Here is a 13,373-nt window from a genome sequence, read left to right on the forward strand (position 1 = left end):
TGACTTTGCTTCTCTATTGATTGATTTAGCTATGTAGAGTTTGCATGTCACCATAGTGGATACAATAGCTTGAAAAATATCGATCTTGGACACCATGTTTGATACCATGGGGGAAATTTGACACAACATTGAGGACACTAGTTTATAGAGAGACGACAGGTCAATCTCTGAGATGTTTTATACATAATAGAAACTAAATACTTTGACCAGTGCTGAAATGTGTTGGCTGTAGCTCCACGAGAAGTGGAATCATTTTTGATGTATATATGTGAAAAGGAGGGGTTTCCCACAAAGAATGAACTACCAAATCATAGTTTCCAAGTTCTTGAGTATATAGGACTGATTTAATATCTACTGATCTACTGGCAGTGATGTTTTATCTGGCTGTGATCAGTAATAGAAAGACTGTTCAGAACTGGAACAGTTTATTTTGGAAATTTTTTAAACCTTTATCACAGAGAGTAGGGAGATGAAGGAAGCAAGGAATCCTTGTCCACTGATATTTATTGTCCCCTGAGCATGAATCCCATCAAAAGTAAATGTAATATTCAGATTGCCATGGGATTCATTAAGCACATTCATGATTCAGATGATGAAGCATTTATATGGACACTGCAGGATATTCTGTCAGTGTCATCCTCATACCAAAATGTCAGCTGTGTACACAGGATATTTTAGAAGCTATCAGGAGATTCGCCATGGAATTTTCAGAGCATGTTCATGCAACCCTTCTGATTTCTCCACCTGCAGGGGAAACTTTCAGGATAACGATGAATTTAGGCATACAAGTGTCTGACTGTAGACGCCCACATGGAATTCAACATTGAAATGTTTCTCCTGAAGACATCAGCCAGTTCCTTTATCAGGGTCCCTTAGATCCCTCATGAGAAACTCATTTGCACCCGCCTGCATGTGGAACTCAGAGTGTGGCATACAGTATATGCTTAGATACAGCACTACATTTTGGAGACATGTGATCTTTACCTTGATGTCATGTTGAAGTGCAGAAACCTTTCGTTAGTCTGCTGCCACCATGTGGAGCCTACGTCTTATTGTCTCACTCTGGTTTATTTACCAGCCAGTATTACATTTGACCAGCTATTCTAGATTTAGTCTTTGTCTTTAAAAATGGAAAGCAGTGACCGTCAAAATCAGCTGTTATCACAATACCATGAACAAAAAATCACAGAAAATTGCTCTGTACAATGAAATAGAATTTATTTAATGTTAGCAAATTGATCAATAGTCAATGATACTTTAGTCAATACATTTCTATTACCCGAATACAGAAACTAAACACCAAGTAACTCAAGCAACAAACAAACAAGGATGTGGTGTATGAGTGTGCGTGTGTGAGTGTGTGCATGTGTGTCTGTGTTTGTGTGTGTGTGCATGTTTTTGTGTCAGAGACAGAGAGCCAAGATGGTGGACATGATCTTGTGGGAGATACCGTCATGAGAGTGTTCAGGATGGTGGATGTGGGTACGTCATGCCAGGACTGGTCAGTGGAGGCAACTGTGCGAGGCTTGAACAGAATGTTGGAGCAGCCTCTGCTGACCTAACGTGCCAATCACAGTGTGGTTTGGACAGAGCTGAACTCTGAGGTTCCGAATTTGGGTTAGGGTTAGTGAACAATGGCTTGGCAATGAAGCTAACTCCGAGCGATCTGCTCAACAGAGGTGTGTGTGTGTGTGTGTGTGTGTGTGTGTGTGTGTGTGTGTGTGTGTGTGTGTGTGTGTGCATGTGTGTGTGTGGGGGGGGATTAGTGGGGAGGAGAGAGAGAGAGACAGAAAAAGAGCTAATGCTCGGAGTGCAACAAGGAGGAGGAAACAGCTGTGGAGCGACACAATACTGTCCATTCTATCACTCAGCGGCTGGTGAACAATCTCAAGCTATAATCACCTTCTGCTGATCCTTGTTCCTTGATAGAAATGTGGCTTATTGTAAACTCACATGGCAGCAAAGCTAACACTTTGCTCCATAAAGTGATGAGACTCAAATCAGCTTGCGATGAGCACAAAGAAAAGCACACAGCATGCACAAAGTTTTACAGTGGTGAAAGTAAAATCCAAAAATGTGGTTGCTCCCTTTCAGTAACAGTGGCACAGGTGAAAGCTTCTGCTTCCAGAAACGCGTTACTTGGGTCTGTGGTGCGTTGCAGTGTGCAGCTGTACTTAACTCTGCGGACATCAGGGTTGTCATGCCGGAACTGACACTGTGTTGAGGTGCACTTTCAGCAGGGCCGCCCCTGGCAAAATTGGGGCCCTAAGCAGAATTTTATTTTGAGCCCCCCCCCTTTACAAAATGACTGTATCACAAAATGCCATTTAGGTTTACAACCTTTTATTAGTAGGAACAAATCAAATGAACAGCCTCTTTCAACAATGAAACAAGCCTTTTACAGATGCAGGCTGCTTCAGTAGACATGGTGCCTGATGGCCCTTGTGACATACTGGGTGCTGGCTCCGTGTCACCCTTAGTAACAAACTTCAGCATGGACCCTGTTATGACAAGAAATCCACCATACAAGCAGATTATTAAGATTTGTTTTGGTCTTAATGGTAAATTACACAATGAAATTAATGTAAATACTAGCCTCACAAAGATTAAAATGCAATTAATGCAAATACGACTACAGCTAATAATATTCATTATGATTTGATTTGATGATATTTCTATATCTAAATATTTTCATATACTTATTTTTACATTTAGTACTTAGGTTCTATATTCACACTGCTGTTTGCTGCTGCAACGCTTTACATTTCTCCATTGTGGGTCAAATAAAGGATTATCTTAATTTTTCTTATCTAATCTTATATGACTTATGAATTAAATTCACCAAAAGATGGCGACATTTTACCTCCATAAAAATAGCCCAAAACTTCTACTGATAGCATAGATTGATAGGCTATAAACCTGAGCCAACATAAGACCACCAACTGGTCAATTAACCGCTCCTTTCAACAGAGGTGAATGTAGATGCAGTTAACAAGACATTCAATAAATGATAATCAGGGCCGCTGGAAAACTTAATCTCCAGTCCACATCTAGACAGAATTATCCTCTCTTCTGTCTCATGATTAGCAGGCTAGCAGCTGAGGTGTTCATGCCACAACATACCCACCTTCAATTGAAGCATGAGCCTCCTCTTGTTTTGACTTTGTCTTTCTTTTGCTTGCTCCCGATTCATACTGCCGTTTGGACGCCATCTCTCCACCTGCATCCAACTGCCTGTCAGCGCATCTGACCGCTGATTGGTCAGATGCTGCGTGCTGTCAATCATTGCGGCAACGTGTGCGGTGTCAGATTACTCGTCTCTTTTTTCTCTCTCCTGCCTTGGGCTGACTCGGTGCTCTAAGCGCGCCTCACAGCAGCGATGCGCATCCTTTGCGCATTTGTAGAAAATGCGTCCCCTTGCGCAAAATGGGGCACCCCACGGATCGTGGGGCCTTATGCATAGCGCGTGTTCTGCGTCTAGGGGGGGCGGCGCTGACTTTCAGCCAATGCGAGAAGGAAGTTTCACACCTAGGGAATTGTAGCAACCAGGTGTAACTTAGTGGACACTGGGTTTGGCACACTGTCCTTTTGTTTCCGGGCTTGTTAGTGCATGGAGGCAGCGTGTCAGGCTTTTGTTTTATTGTTAGGACCATGAGCTGTCCAGTTTGAGGTCGGAGCTTCGCTCCATTGCGACCCTCCTGGATGATGTTCTCCAGCGCCAATCCTAGCTCCTCGCCCGGATGGAAGCCCTACAGCAGGATGGTCCCAGCCCGGCCAACACTGTCCATCACACATCGGATGCCCCCTCTTCCTCCTGGATGACCGTTGTTAAGAAGGGGAGATGGGTCTCTCTATCCCTGTTTTCCCCTGGCATGGATGAATATGACGATGATCCCATCCCGCTGTCAAACTTCTTCACCCCACTGGAGAAGTTAATTGAGCTACCGGCTACATCCTCACGCACCGCTCTGGAGCAGCCAATCCTGCCTAACTCCCGATGCAGAAAGCGTCGCACTCCTCCATCTAGCCCATGGATGTCCCAGGACAAACGTCCAAGGTGTTCATCCCCTTCATCTGTATCCTTTGCAGAAAACTGGCCTCCTCTCCCACAGCCATCGTTGCCACTGCCCAGCGTGGGTCCGTTCCCCTCGACGCTCAATGATGATGCCATCTGCGCAGGTGACTCTAATCCCTCTTCTACTGTTCCGGAAAACCCTGGCATCTCCCATCTCTTCCTGTCTCCTAAATTGTCAGTCTATGACAATGGCTGCAAGAATCAACCTCCAGAAATTCTCATAATTGGTGACTCTATCATTAGAAATGTGCATCTCCCAGGCTCCATCACTTACTGTCTCTCTGGTGGGATTACTACGGACTTCATAGAACTGATACCTGTCATCTTTGATCTCCATCCGTCTGTTCACACTGTTCTGTTGCACACTGGCACAAATGACGTCATGTCCAGACGCTCCTTCAAACTCTACCATGATCTCGAGTCACTGATTCACACCGTTGAAAGCCTTGGAAAGAGTTGTGTTCTCTCTGGCCCGATTCCCACCTTGCTCAAAAGCTCAGAGCGCTTTAGTCGTCTTTTTAGTTTGCACACATGGATGCAGAACTTCACCACTGCAACAGGCCTTGGTTTTATTAGCAATTTTGACTGTTTTTGGACTGAGCATGACCTCTTCAAATTTGATGGTCTACATTTGAACAGGAAAGGATCTGAAAGACTAACGAACAATTTTATTAACTTCATTGCTTTTAGCCTGAAATGATGCCTTTCCCAGCAAGACCCTGCCCTGCTCACATTGTCTTCCTGTCACAACACTGTCTCTGACAGTACGGGTCCTGCTGTCATCTCTAGTGTTGGCACTATCTCCGTCTCTGGCCCCCTTACTCCACCTAGTTCCTCTGCAGCTGCAAAACCTGTAGCTCCTCCTTTAACCTCCACTGCCAGTGCTGTTCTTATTGAGTCATCTCCCCCTGACCATAGCTTCTTATTCTCTGCCAGGCAAGACAGAACAGGTGGGGGACTTGCGGTTATCTTTTCCAATCAATTTTCTTGTACAGCATGTTCACTTGGTAACTTTACATCTTTTGAGTATCTGGCCATGCTCATAGGAACCCGTCATCATATCCTGACACTACTCATTTATAGACCACCCAGGTATAATCCCATTTTCTTAACTGAGTTCTCTGAGTTTTTATCTACTGTTCTGATTAAATATGACAAAATAGTTCTGCTCGGTGACCTGAATTTTCACATTAATGATGTTTTGGATTCAAAAGCAGCAGAATTTCTGAATCTTCTTACTGGCCTCGGCTTCATCCAGCATGTCACAGGCCCCACTCATAATCATGGTAATACCTTAGATCTAGTCTTTACAAAGGATATTACTGCTGATCTCCCATCTATCCTTCAGGTGCCGGTCTCGGACCACTCTTTTTACCTCCCCTCGAATGCACAGACTACTCGCTCTGAACCTAACCCCCACTCTTTTCGTGTCATTAACAGCCATGTTAAGTCCCTTTTAGCTGAGCATTTGCCTGATAAACTTGAGTCATTCTCCAGTACGGCTATGTCTGTCAATTACCTTACAGATAGCCTAAACACTGCACTATTAGACTCACTCGAGACCTTTGCTCCTCTTAGAAATAGTAGAGGCACTCGAACCAAATCTGTCCCTTGGTTCTCCGACCTCACTCGTTCATTAAAACGGGCTTCCCGCAGACTCGAAGTCAGATGGCACGCCGGCAAATCAGAGTCCTCCCGCCTCGCCTGGACTCTTAGTTTTAAACGCTTAGTGGCCCTTTACTTACCATCTTAAACACTTCCTTCACTGAGGGGTGTGTCCCCTTATCCTATAAATCTGCTATCATTAAACCACTCCTCAAGAAACCCAATAGCGATTCTCTGGTTCTTGCTTATTACCGACCTGTCTCCACTCTCCCCTTTTTCTCCAAAATACTTGAGAGAGTTGTTGCTGATCAACTGACTGCCCAGCTTTCTGCCAACAATCTCTTTGAAAAATTACAATCTGGTTTCCGCTCTTGTCACTCTACTGAGACTGCCCTAACTAGAGTAGTAAATGACCTACTTGTTACTGCTGACTCTGGATCAGCTTCCTTACTTTTGCTTCTTGATTTAAGTTCGGCCTTCGATACTGTAGATCATTATGTGCTTCTAGACCGACTGGAACATTATGTTGGTGTTCATGGGCTGGCGCTCTCATGGTTCCAGTCCTACTTATCTGGCAGAACACAATGCGTCAGTTTTAATAACTCCTTGTCCGAATGCTCTACAGTTATCGCTGGTGTGCCTCAGGGGTCTGTCCTGGGCCCTCTGCTGTTTTGTATTTACATGCTTCCTCTGGGTAGAATAATTGCTGAATACGGTATACAGTTCCATTTCTATGCCGATGACACAAAACTATGCATTCCACTGCAGCCTAATGACCCCTCTCAAATACAGAATCTGGAAACATGTGTAAATCAAATCAAGATCTGGATGAGCCACAACTTTCTCATGCTCAATACTAATAAGTCTGATCTGATGGTAATCAAGCCTAATAATTATAAATACTTATCCGAGGGTCTTGGTCTCAATATTGACGGTTGTTTTATCTCTGAAAGCACTCTCATCAGAAACCTTGGTGTTATTTTTGATTCAACCCTGACTTTTCAGTCCCATATCAAAGAAATCACCAAAACAGCTTTCTTTCACCTACGGAATATTGCCAAAATCCGCCCTTCTCTATCCCTGCGTAGCGCCGAGGTGGTTCTCCATGCCCTTGTGTCCTCCCGATTAGATTACTGTAATGTCCTTTTTTCCGGCCTCCCCATCTGCACTACCAGGAGTCTCCAGCTTGTACAAAACTCAGCCGCTAGACTTTTAACGAAAACAGGTAAATTTTGCCACATAACTCCGGTCTTGGCATCTTTACATTGGCTGCTCATTCAAGCTAGAGCTGATTTTAAGGTTCTTCTTTTAACCTATAAGGCCTTGAATGGACTTGCACCACTGTATTTAACTGAACTACTCACTCCCTACACTCCGTCGCGTCCTCTTCGTTCTCTTGGTTCAAACCTCCTGGTCATCCCATATATCAGTAAAAAGTCAGCTGGTGGAAGGGCCTTCTCCTACCGTGCTCCTCTCTTATGGAATGGCCTCCCACAAGATATCAGAGACGCTACATCCACTGCGATTTTTAAGTCTCGTCTTAAAACATACCTTTTTACCCAATACTTTGGTTTACACTAACTAATTGTATCACTCTCCTCTGGTGTTTTACTATTGTTTTATTTTACTATTGTTTTATTTATTTGTATTGTCTGTTATTATTGTTCTTGTTTTTACTGTAAAGTGTATTGAGACCATGTACCATAGTGATTTTGCACTTTAAATAATAAATTGATTGATTGATTGATGAGGTGGGGGCCCAACAGGTGTCTGATCTGAGATTTGGAAATCAACCTCATCACTATATTCCCACACTGTAACTCAGAGTTTATTTTCAAATTGCAATTGTGAGAATTCTTCCTTTGTTACCTTATTGTTTTCACTCTTCCTGTCTGTCCTCAGGTCTGTGGATGGGATTGAGGCGGAAAACCAAAGCGGTTCAGGTCACAAGTTTGACTTTTCTCCCAGTGCAACTCAGAGTTTCCTACCCAGCCCGGACTCAGCTACCTCCAGTTAGTACACACACACAAACACACACACAGTACACATACCAGACTGGATTCTATTTAAAAAAGAAGGGCTTATATCAGCGTTTGTCTGTAGAGCTGCAAAGATACATATTTGAATCAATCACTAATTTATTTATGACTCAGCTACTGATGTCTTTAGTTACATACGTGTTTGTATTTCTATATGTGGACAGGGACCAATGATGAGGCTGACACCATGCAGACTATTGCTAAGCTGAAATATGAGGTAAGGCTGATCACAGTAAGATGTCACAGAACGAAACTGTAACATGGTTGAGTAAGAAATGACAATAAGTTCATTGAATACTTTTGCCATCTTTGACAACATCCTTCATTAAATACATCACATATTTATTCCATAGTTCTTTCAGGTTAATTTATTTCACAAGTTATCATTTCAGTTGGTGGAGGTGGTCTATAGCTTTAACAATTTCATCCCCAGTGCAATGCCAGTAATCCACCCATTGTTAAATGAGACTTACTCATTACTGATTAGCGTAATGACAATGTAAAAATCACTAGTCTTACATGCCAGTCATGTTTGGCTATAACCACTCCATGTGTGTAGCTATGAAAGCCAATGGTTGCATTAAGTTTGGTGGTATTTCAAGTTCCTAAAGTGGTAGAAGACGCTATATTATTGTAACTAAAAGACTGGGTTGCACCAACAAAGATGAATTCTTAAACCTAATTAAATCATTGTTGTTGTTTTTTAATTATGTTGTACCAAACTTTTCAACTACCTTAAGATGAGGAAAGATTCAATTTAAACCACTCTTTAAACCTCTTTTTACTCTAAACCGAGCCTAAGTTTAATTCTGTTACACCAAAACTTTCCAAAAGTCCCTCTCCAGTGTTTTTTGGCATTTTTATGGTATAACCTATATTTGTCTTTGCTCAAACTTTAAGCTTGTGCTAAAAGCAGAAGCTGGGAGTAATGCGTCATAAGAGTAACTTGCTCCTTTAAGAAATTGTATTTGAGTGAGAAAGAGAGAGAGTGAGAGTAAGAGGTGCATGTACTCATACAGTATGTATTCAGCACACATATATACACACACCCAATGTATAAAGTTTGGTAAAATGTAAGATATCCTGCCTCTATTACATGACTTTGTCACAGGTATTTGATAATCACATTCAGCTCAGTATAGCCTATTTATAATATAGGCAGATGTATCATATATCGGAATTTTCTTGCTCCCTAATACTGGTATCGGCATCAACCATCCGACCAAGTGGCATTAAAAAGTTTTAAATTTAACTTGCTGAAATCTGCAGATACCCTGAACAGAGCTCTGCTTGATTTTCTAAATCTGGGTTTACCCACTTTAAATTTAGTTTTGCTAAACTGATTAGAACTAATATCAATGAAGATCCGTTGCACCACTAGCCAGCGTTGCTTGGTTCAATGTGAACAAACAAAGGCAGAGAAAAGGCAAGTCTTTGCTGATGTCTCTTCTATCTGACTCCCCTCTCTCCAGATGAACGTCCTTTCTTGTCAGGTAACCTCTGTCAGTCAGGAGCTGCAGGAAGTGATGCGTCTTCTCAAACCCCTCTTCCATAACACCTCCACACTGCTGATGCCCAGTGCTGTGACTCCGCCTCCCAGCGTGTCCTCACACAGTTGCTCCCCTGCCCCACCCCTTCTTACCCAACATGCACCTGTGGACTGTTCAGACTGTCAAAATCCTCCACCTATCTTGGTACCTGAACCATCCTCCCCTCCGCTGAGCATGATGAAGGTGTTACAAGAAAAGTTTGATCCACTTCAGTGTTCACCCTTCCAAACCATCACCTCCCAGAATCCTCATCAGACCAGAACAGCTCCCCTTGTCTCTCATTGCTCAGCTCCCCCGTCACTCGACGGCTCCCCCCATGAGCATGCAGTTGTGCGACATCCCTACTCCTGCTGCTCCATCCCTTCTCTGTCTTCGTCAAGCCACCTGTCCTCCTTCACTCCCCCGCTCTTGTCCCAGTCTGAGTCCCAGCTCCAGCTCCAGCCCGAGTACCAGTCCATATTCTGGTCATATCCACATTCCCTTTCCCAGCCTCAGCTCCAGCCCCATCTCCAGTCCTCGAGCATGGCCTCACACACGCGAGAACCCCTGATAAACCTGCAGGAGGTGGAGTGGAGGAAGCACACTGCCCAGCTGAGCTTCATCAATGAAGGGCCGCCCTTGGATTGAACAGAGATGAAGCGGATCCAGATACTGGCACAGGACTGACAGACAAAACAACAAGCACAATTACTGCATGACTAACATTTGCCCAGAGTTTGGCATGTGAATTTAGATGTACATGCATTTTAAATTATTCTTAACTATGATGATGAGCACCAGTTGTAAACAGATCTGATAATAAATTGTTTGTTTTACAGTTTCATTTTAATTTGTTTGACACATTGTGTGTGCACTGAGTGATATAAAAGGAAGAAGACCAATCCTTCAATATTGACCTTTTTACAGTTAATTACTGTATATAATGATACAATACATTCTGATTTCTGAACACTAACCTTGCAATACCAATCACATGATTTCATGAATCCATCTTGCAAATCACCAAGTTCTGTGCATGTGGCTGGACCACAGTGGACAAATCAGCTGCTTTTGAAAAACTACCTGCAGCTAGTTGTGTTTTTTTTTTTTTGCTTTATTTTTGGATAGGGACAATGCACATTAATGAACATCGATATTAAATACCGTTGTAAACATGCCGGATTATAGCAAGGCTGCTAATTTGGGTCCGTAGACCCTAGTATATAAACGGAAAACGGAAGAGACTACAATAAATAGATAAGATACAAATAGAAAAGACAACACATACAACACAATATATTATGCAGTAGGAAGGGTTACCGGACCGAGACAGGATATAACAATAAAAAGTAGTGTTCACAAGTCGAACTAGTGGTCACACTTTTGATTTGATTTCTGCCACTGTTTTAGTTCCTTTAAAAGCAGAGTATGTGGGGCATTCTCTTATGGAGAAGGGAAGACTATTCCAAAATTCATTCAAGTTTTAAAATTATAGAAACTAAGGACATTATGGGTTTTAAGGGTTTTGCATCTATGGAAAGAGAAGGGTTTTTTATTCAGCGTCTTAAGGGCTTTTTTATCGAGGGATTCTATCAGTTTGAGTGCTGTTGTAGATGCCAGTGATCAGCTTGTTAAACAGTAATCTATATGTGAGAGGATCATACAGTGTAAAAACATCAGAGCTGCACTGCTTGTTAGTGAATCCCTGATCTGTCCGAAGTTTGCCAGGTTGTATTTGACAGAGTTGGTTTAGGAGTGGTTTAGCTCCTAAACCAACTAGCTGCTATATAGTGTATATGTCACTGAAATGTAACTTTTAAATTATTTTATGTCTCTATGTGCAGTACTTTGGCTACCCTTGTGGTAGCCAAAGTACAATATATTTATAACATAAGCACACACACTGGCGGGCACGTAATGCCGGTGGCGGAGATGAGAGCACCTGCTGTCGGCGGACGGAGAGGATCGGTGGCGGACGCGTACTGCCGGTGGCCGTGATGGTAGCAGCCGCTGTCGGCAGGACGGAGAAGATCGGTGGCGGGCACGTAATGCTGGTGGCCGTGATGGTGGCAGCAGAGACTGGTGTTGGTGGTGATTTTGAACTCTCCACAGTAGCTCCTCTTGACAACATTGATCCACCATTTCCTTACGTTGTCTCGGTAGGAGACTTAAATAGGCTAACTGAACCGTTCCCCTGGCCTGCACACTGTGGCATCCAGGAAAGATGCATGAGCTACGTGGAGGAGACATGGCTGGTTAGCTAGCTGCAAACTATCATAAGCGGTGCTATCCGAGACTCGAGCTAGCGGAAAACCACCGAAGCTAATGCACTGAACGTATTTATACTGCTTCCACAGCAGGGCGGGGTTTATGCTAATCATAGCCGCGTTACGTAACGCGGCTATGATTTCTAACCCGCCCATTAAATCCTGAACACAGAAATGTTGAAACACAGTTTGGAAGCCTAGCTCCATAATTAAATTCTGAATGGTTGAATGGCTTTTTACATGTTTTAAGGAAATACATTTATGACCTATTTAATGTGTTTAGAAGAAAATGGCTGAATTTGCTTTACACAGACTTTAAGGTTACGCTGCAGTGGAGTGTTTTGGCACCGGCACGATGGAGGTGGTTTTGAAGCACGCGGGGACAGCTGCTTGGGCTAGTGACAGGTTGAATATGTCAGTCCAGACCTCAGTCAGCTGCACAGCACAGGCCCTGAGGACGCGTCCGGGGACACCACCAGGACCAGCAGCCTTCTGTGCATTAACCCTGTTCAGCGCCAAATGCTCATCGGTGGGAGAGAGTGTGAGGGGCTGGTGGTCTGCAGGGAGCACAGCCTTGATCTCCTTGTTGTCCCTGTCAAAGTGGCCATAGAAGTGGTTTTAAGCTCATCAGGTAAGGAGGCGTAGCTGGATGGAGTGGAGGTGTTGATGGGTTTCTAGCCTGTGATGGCCTGGATGCCTTGCCATATGCGTCAAGGGTCAGAGTTGTTCTTGAAGTGTTCCTCGATCTTTAGCTTGTGGCTGTGCTTGGCCTTTTTGATGCCATTCTTCAGGTTAGCCCTGGATGAGCTACAGGCCCGAGCATCACCTGATCTGAAGGTGGTGTCACGTGCTTTCAGCAGGAGTCGGACCTCTCTGTTCATCAATTGCTTCTGATTAGGGAATGTGGTGATCTGTTTGGGGGTGGTAACACTGTTGATGTTGGAGTTGATACAGTCCAGAATGGAGGACGCATATAGGTCAATGTCCCTATGTGGCCTGAGTGGCAAACATATTCCAGTCAGTGTTTTCAAAACGCTTCTGAAATGCAGAGTCTGCACCCTCTGGCCAAACTTTGACTGTCCTTACTGTGGGTTTAACACGTCTGATGAGTGGAGAGTATTTAGGCGGTAGGAACAGTTAGAGGTGGTCAGATTGTCCTAGGTGGGGGAGGGGGAAAGCTTTGTAGGCATCACCCATGCTTGTGTAGACATGGTCCAATGTCTTGTCTCCTCCGGTGGGGCAGGAGACATGTTGGTGAAATTTGGGTAGTACAGTCTTCAAGTTGGAGTGATTGAAGTCACCCACAACAATAAAGGCTGCCTCGGGATGGAGAGTCTGTTGTACGTCACTGTTGAGGCAGGTTTCAGTGAAAATCATGATGTTGCAGTCCATAGTCCATTTGTGGGTGGTGATCCGCAGCCGCAGATCATCCATTTTGTTCACCAGAGACTTAACATTGGCGAGGAAAAGGCTAGGTAGAGAGAGCCGATGAGGAGTTAGCTTTAGCCTAGCTTTTAGCCCTCCTCGCTCCCACCGTCTTTGTTTACGATCTCGACGCCACCTGTGGTTTTTTCCGGTCGATAGAGCAGAGCTGGCTGGTCCCGCTGTTTTGGCAATCTCTGGGAGTTCGCTGATAAAGTTGTCGGAATTGTAGGAACCGATGTTCAAAATTTCCTGTTGGCTGTACGATATGTACGCTAAACTGTGTTTAGCAAAAAGACTCGAAACAAACAAGCAGATAACCACTAATTCGCAAAATCAGAGACACAGGGCTTTGCAATCCGTACGCGCCGCCATCTTGGGTCAAAGAAACAATATCGGCCAAATTAAAACAATTGAGGAACACAACCAATACTCG

The 13,373-nt window shown here is 43.8% G+C and overlaps 1 protein-coding gene across 1 annotated transcript in view; it reads left to right on the plus strand.

Moving 5' to 3' along the window:
• LOC311253003 (voltage-gated delayed rectifier potassium channel KCNH8-like) overlaps positions 1-11,091 on the plus strand; it is a 146,749-nt gene extending 135,658 nt beyond the window's left edge. Inside the window, exons 13-15 of the mRNA XM_084346675.1 lie at positions 7,583-7,692; positions 7,884-7,936; positions 9,192-11,091. Coding sequence (XP_084202801.1) covers positions 7,583-7,692; positions 7,884-7,936; positions 9,192-9,896 — 868 coding nt within the window. The 3' untranslated portion in view covers positions 9,897-11,091. The remainder of the gene's footprint in view (positions 1-7,582; positions 7,693-7,883; positions 7,937-9,191) is intronic.
• Positions 11,092-13,373: the final 2,282 nt, after the last annotated feature.

This window comes from Pagrus pagrus (assembly GCF_965226575.1).
Source record: "Pagrus pagrus genome assembly, chromosome: 24".
NCBI lineage: Eukaryota > Metazoa > Chordata > Actinopteri > Spariformes > Sparidae > Pagrus > Pagrus pagrus.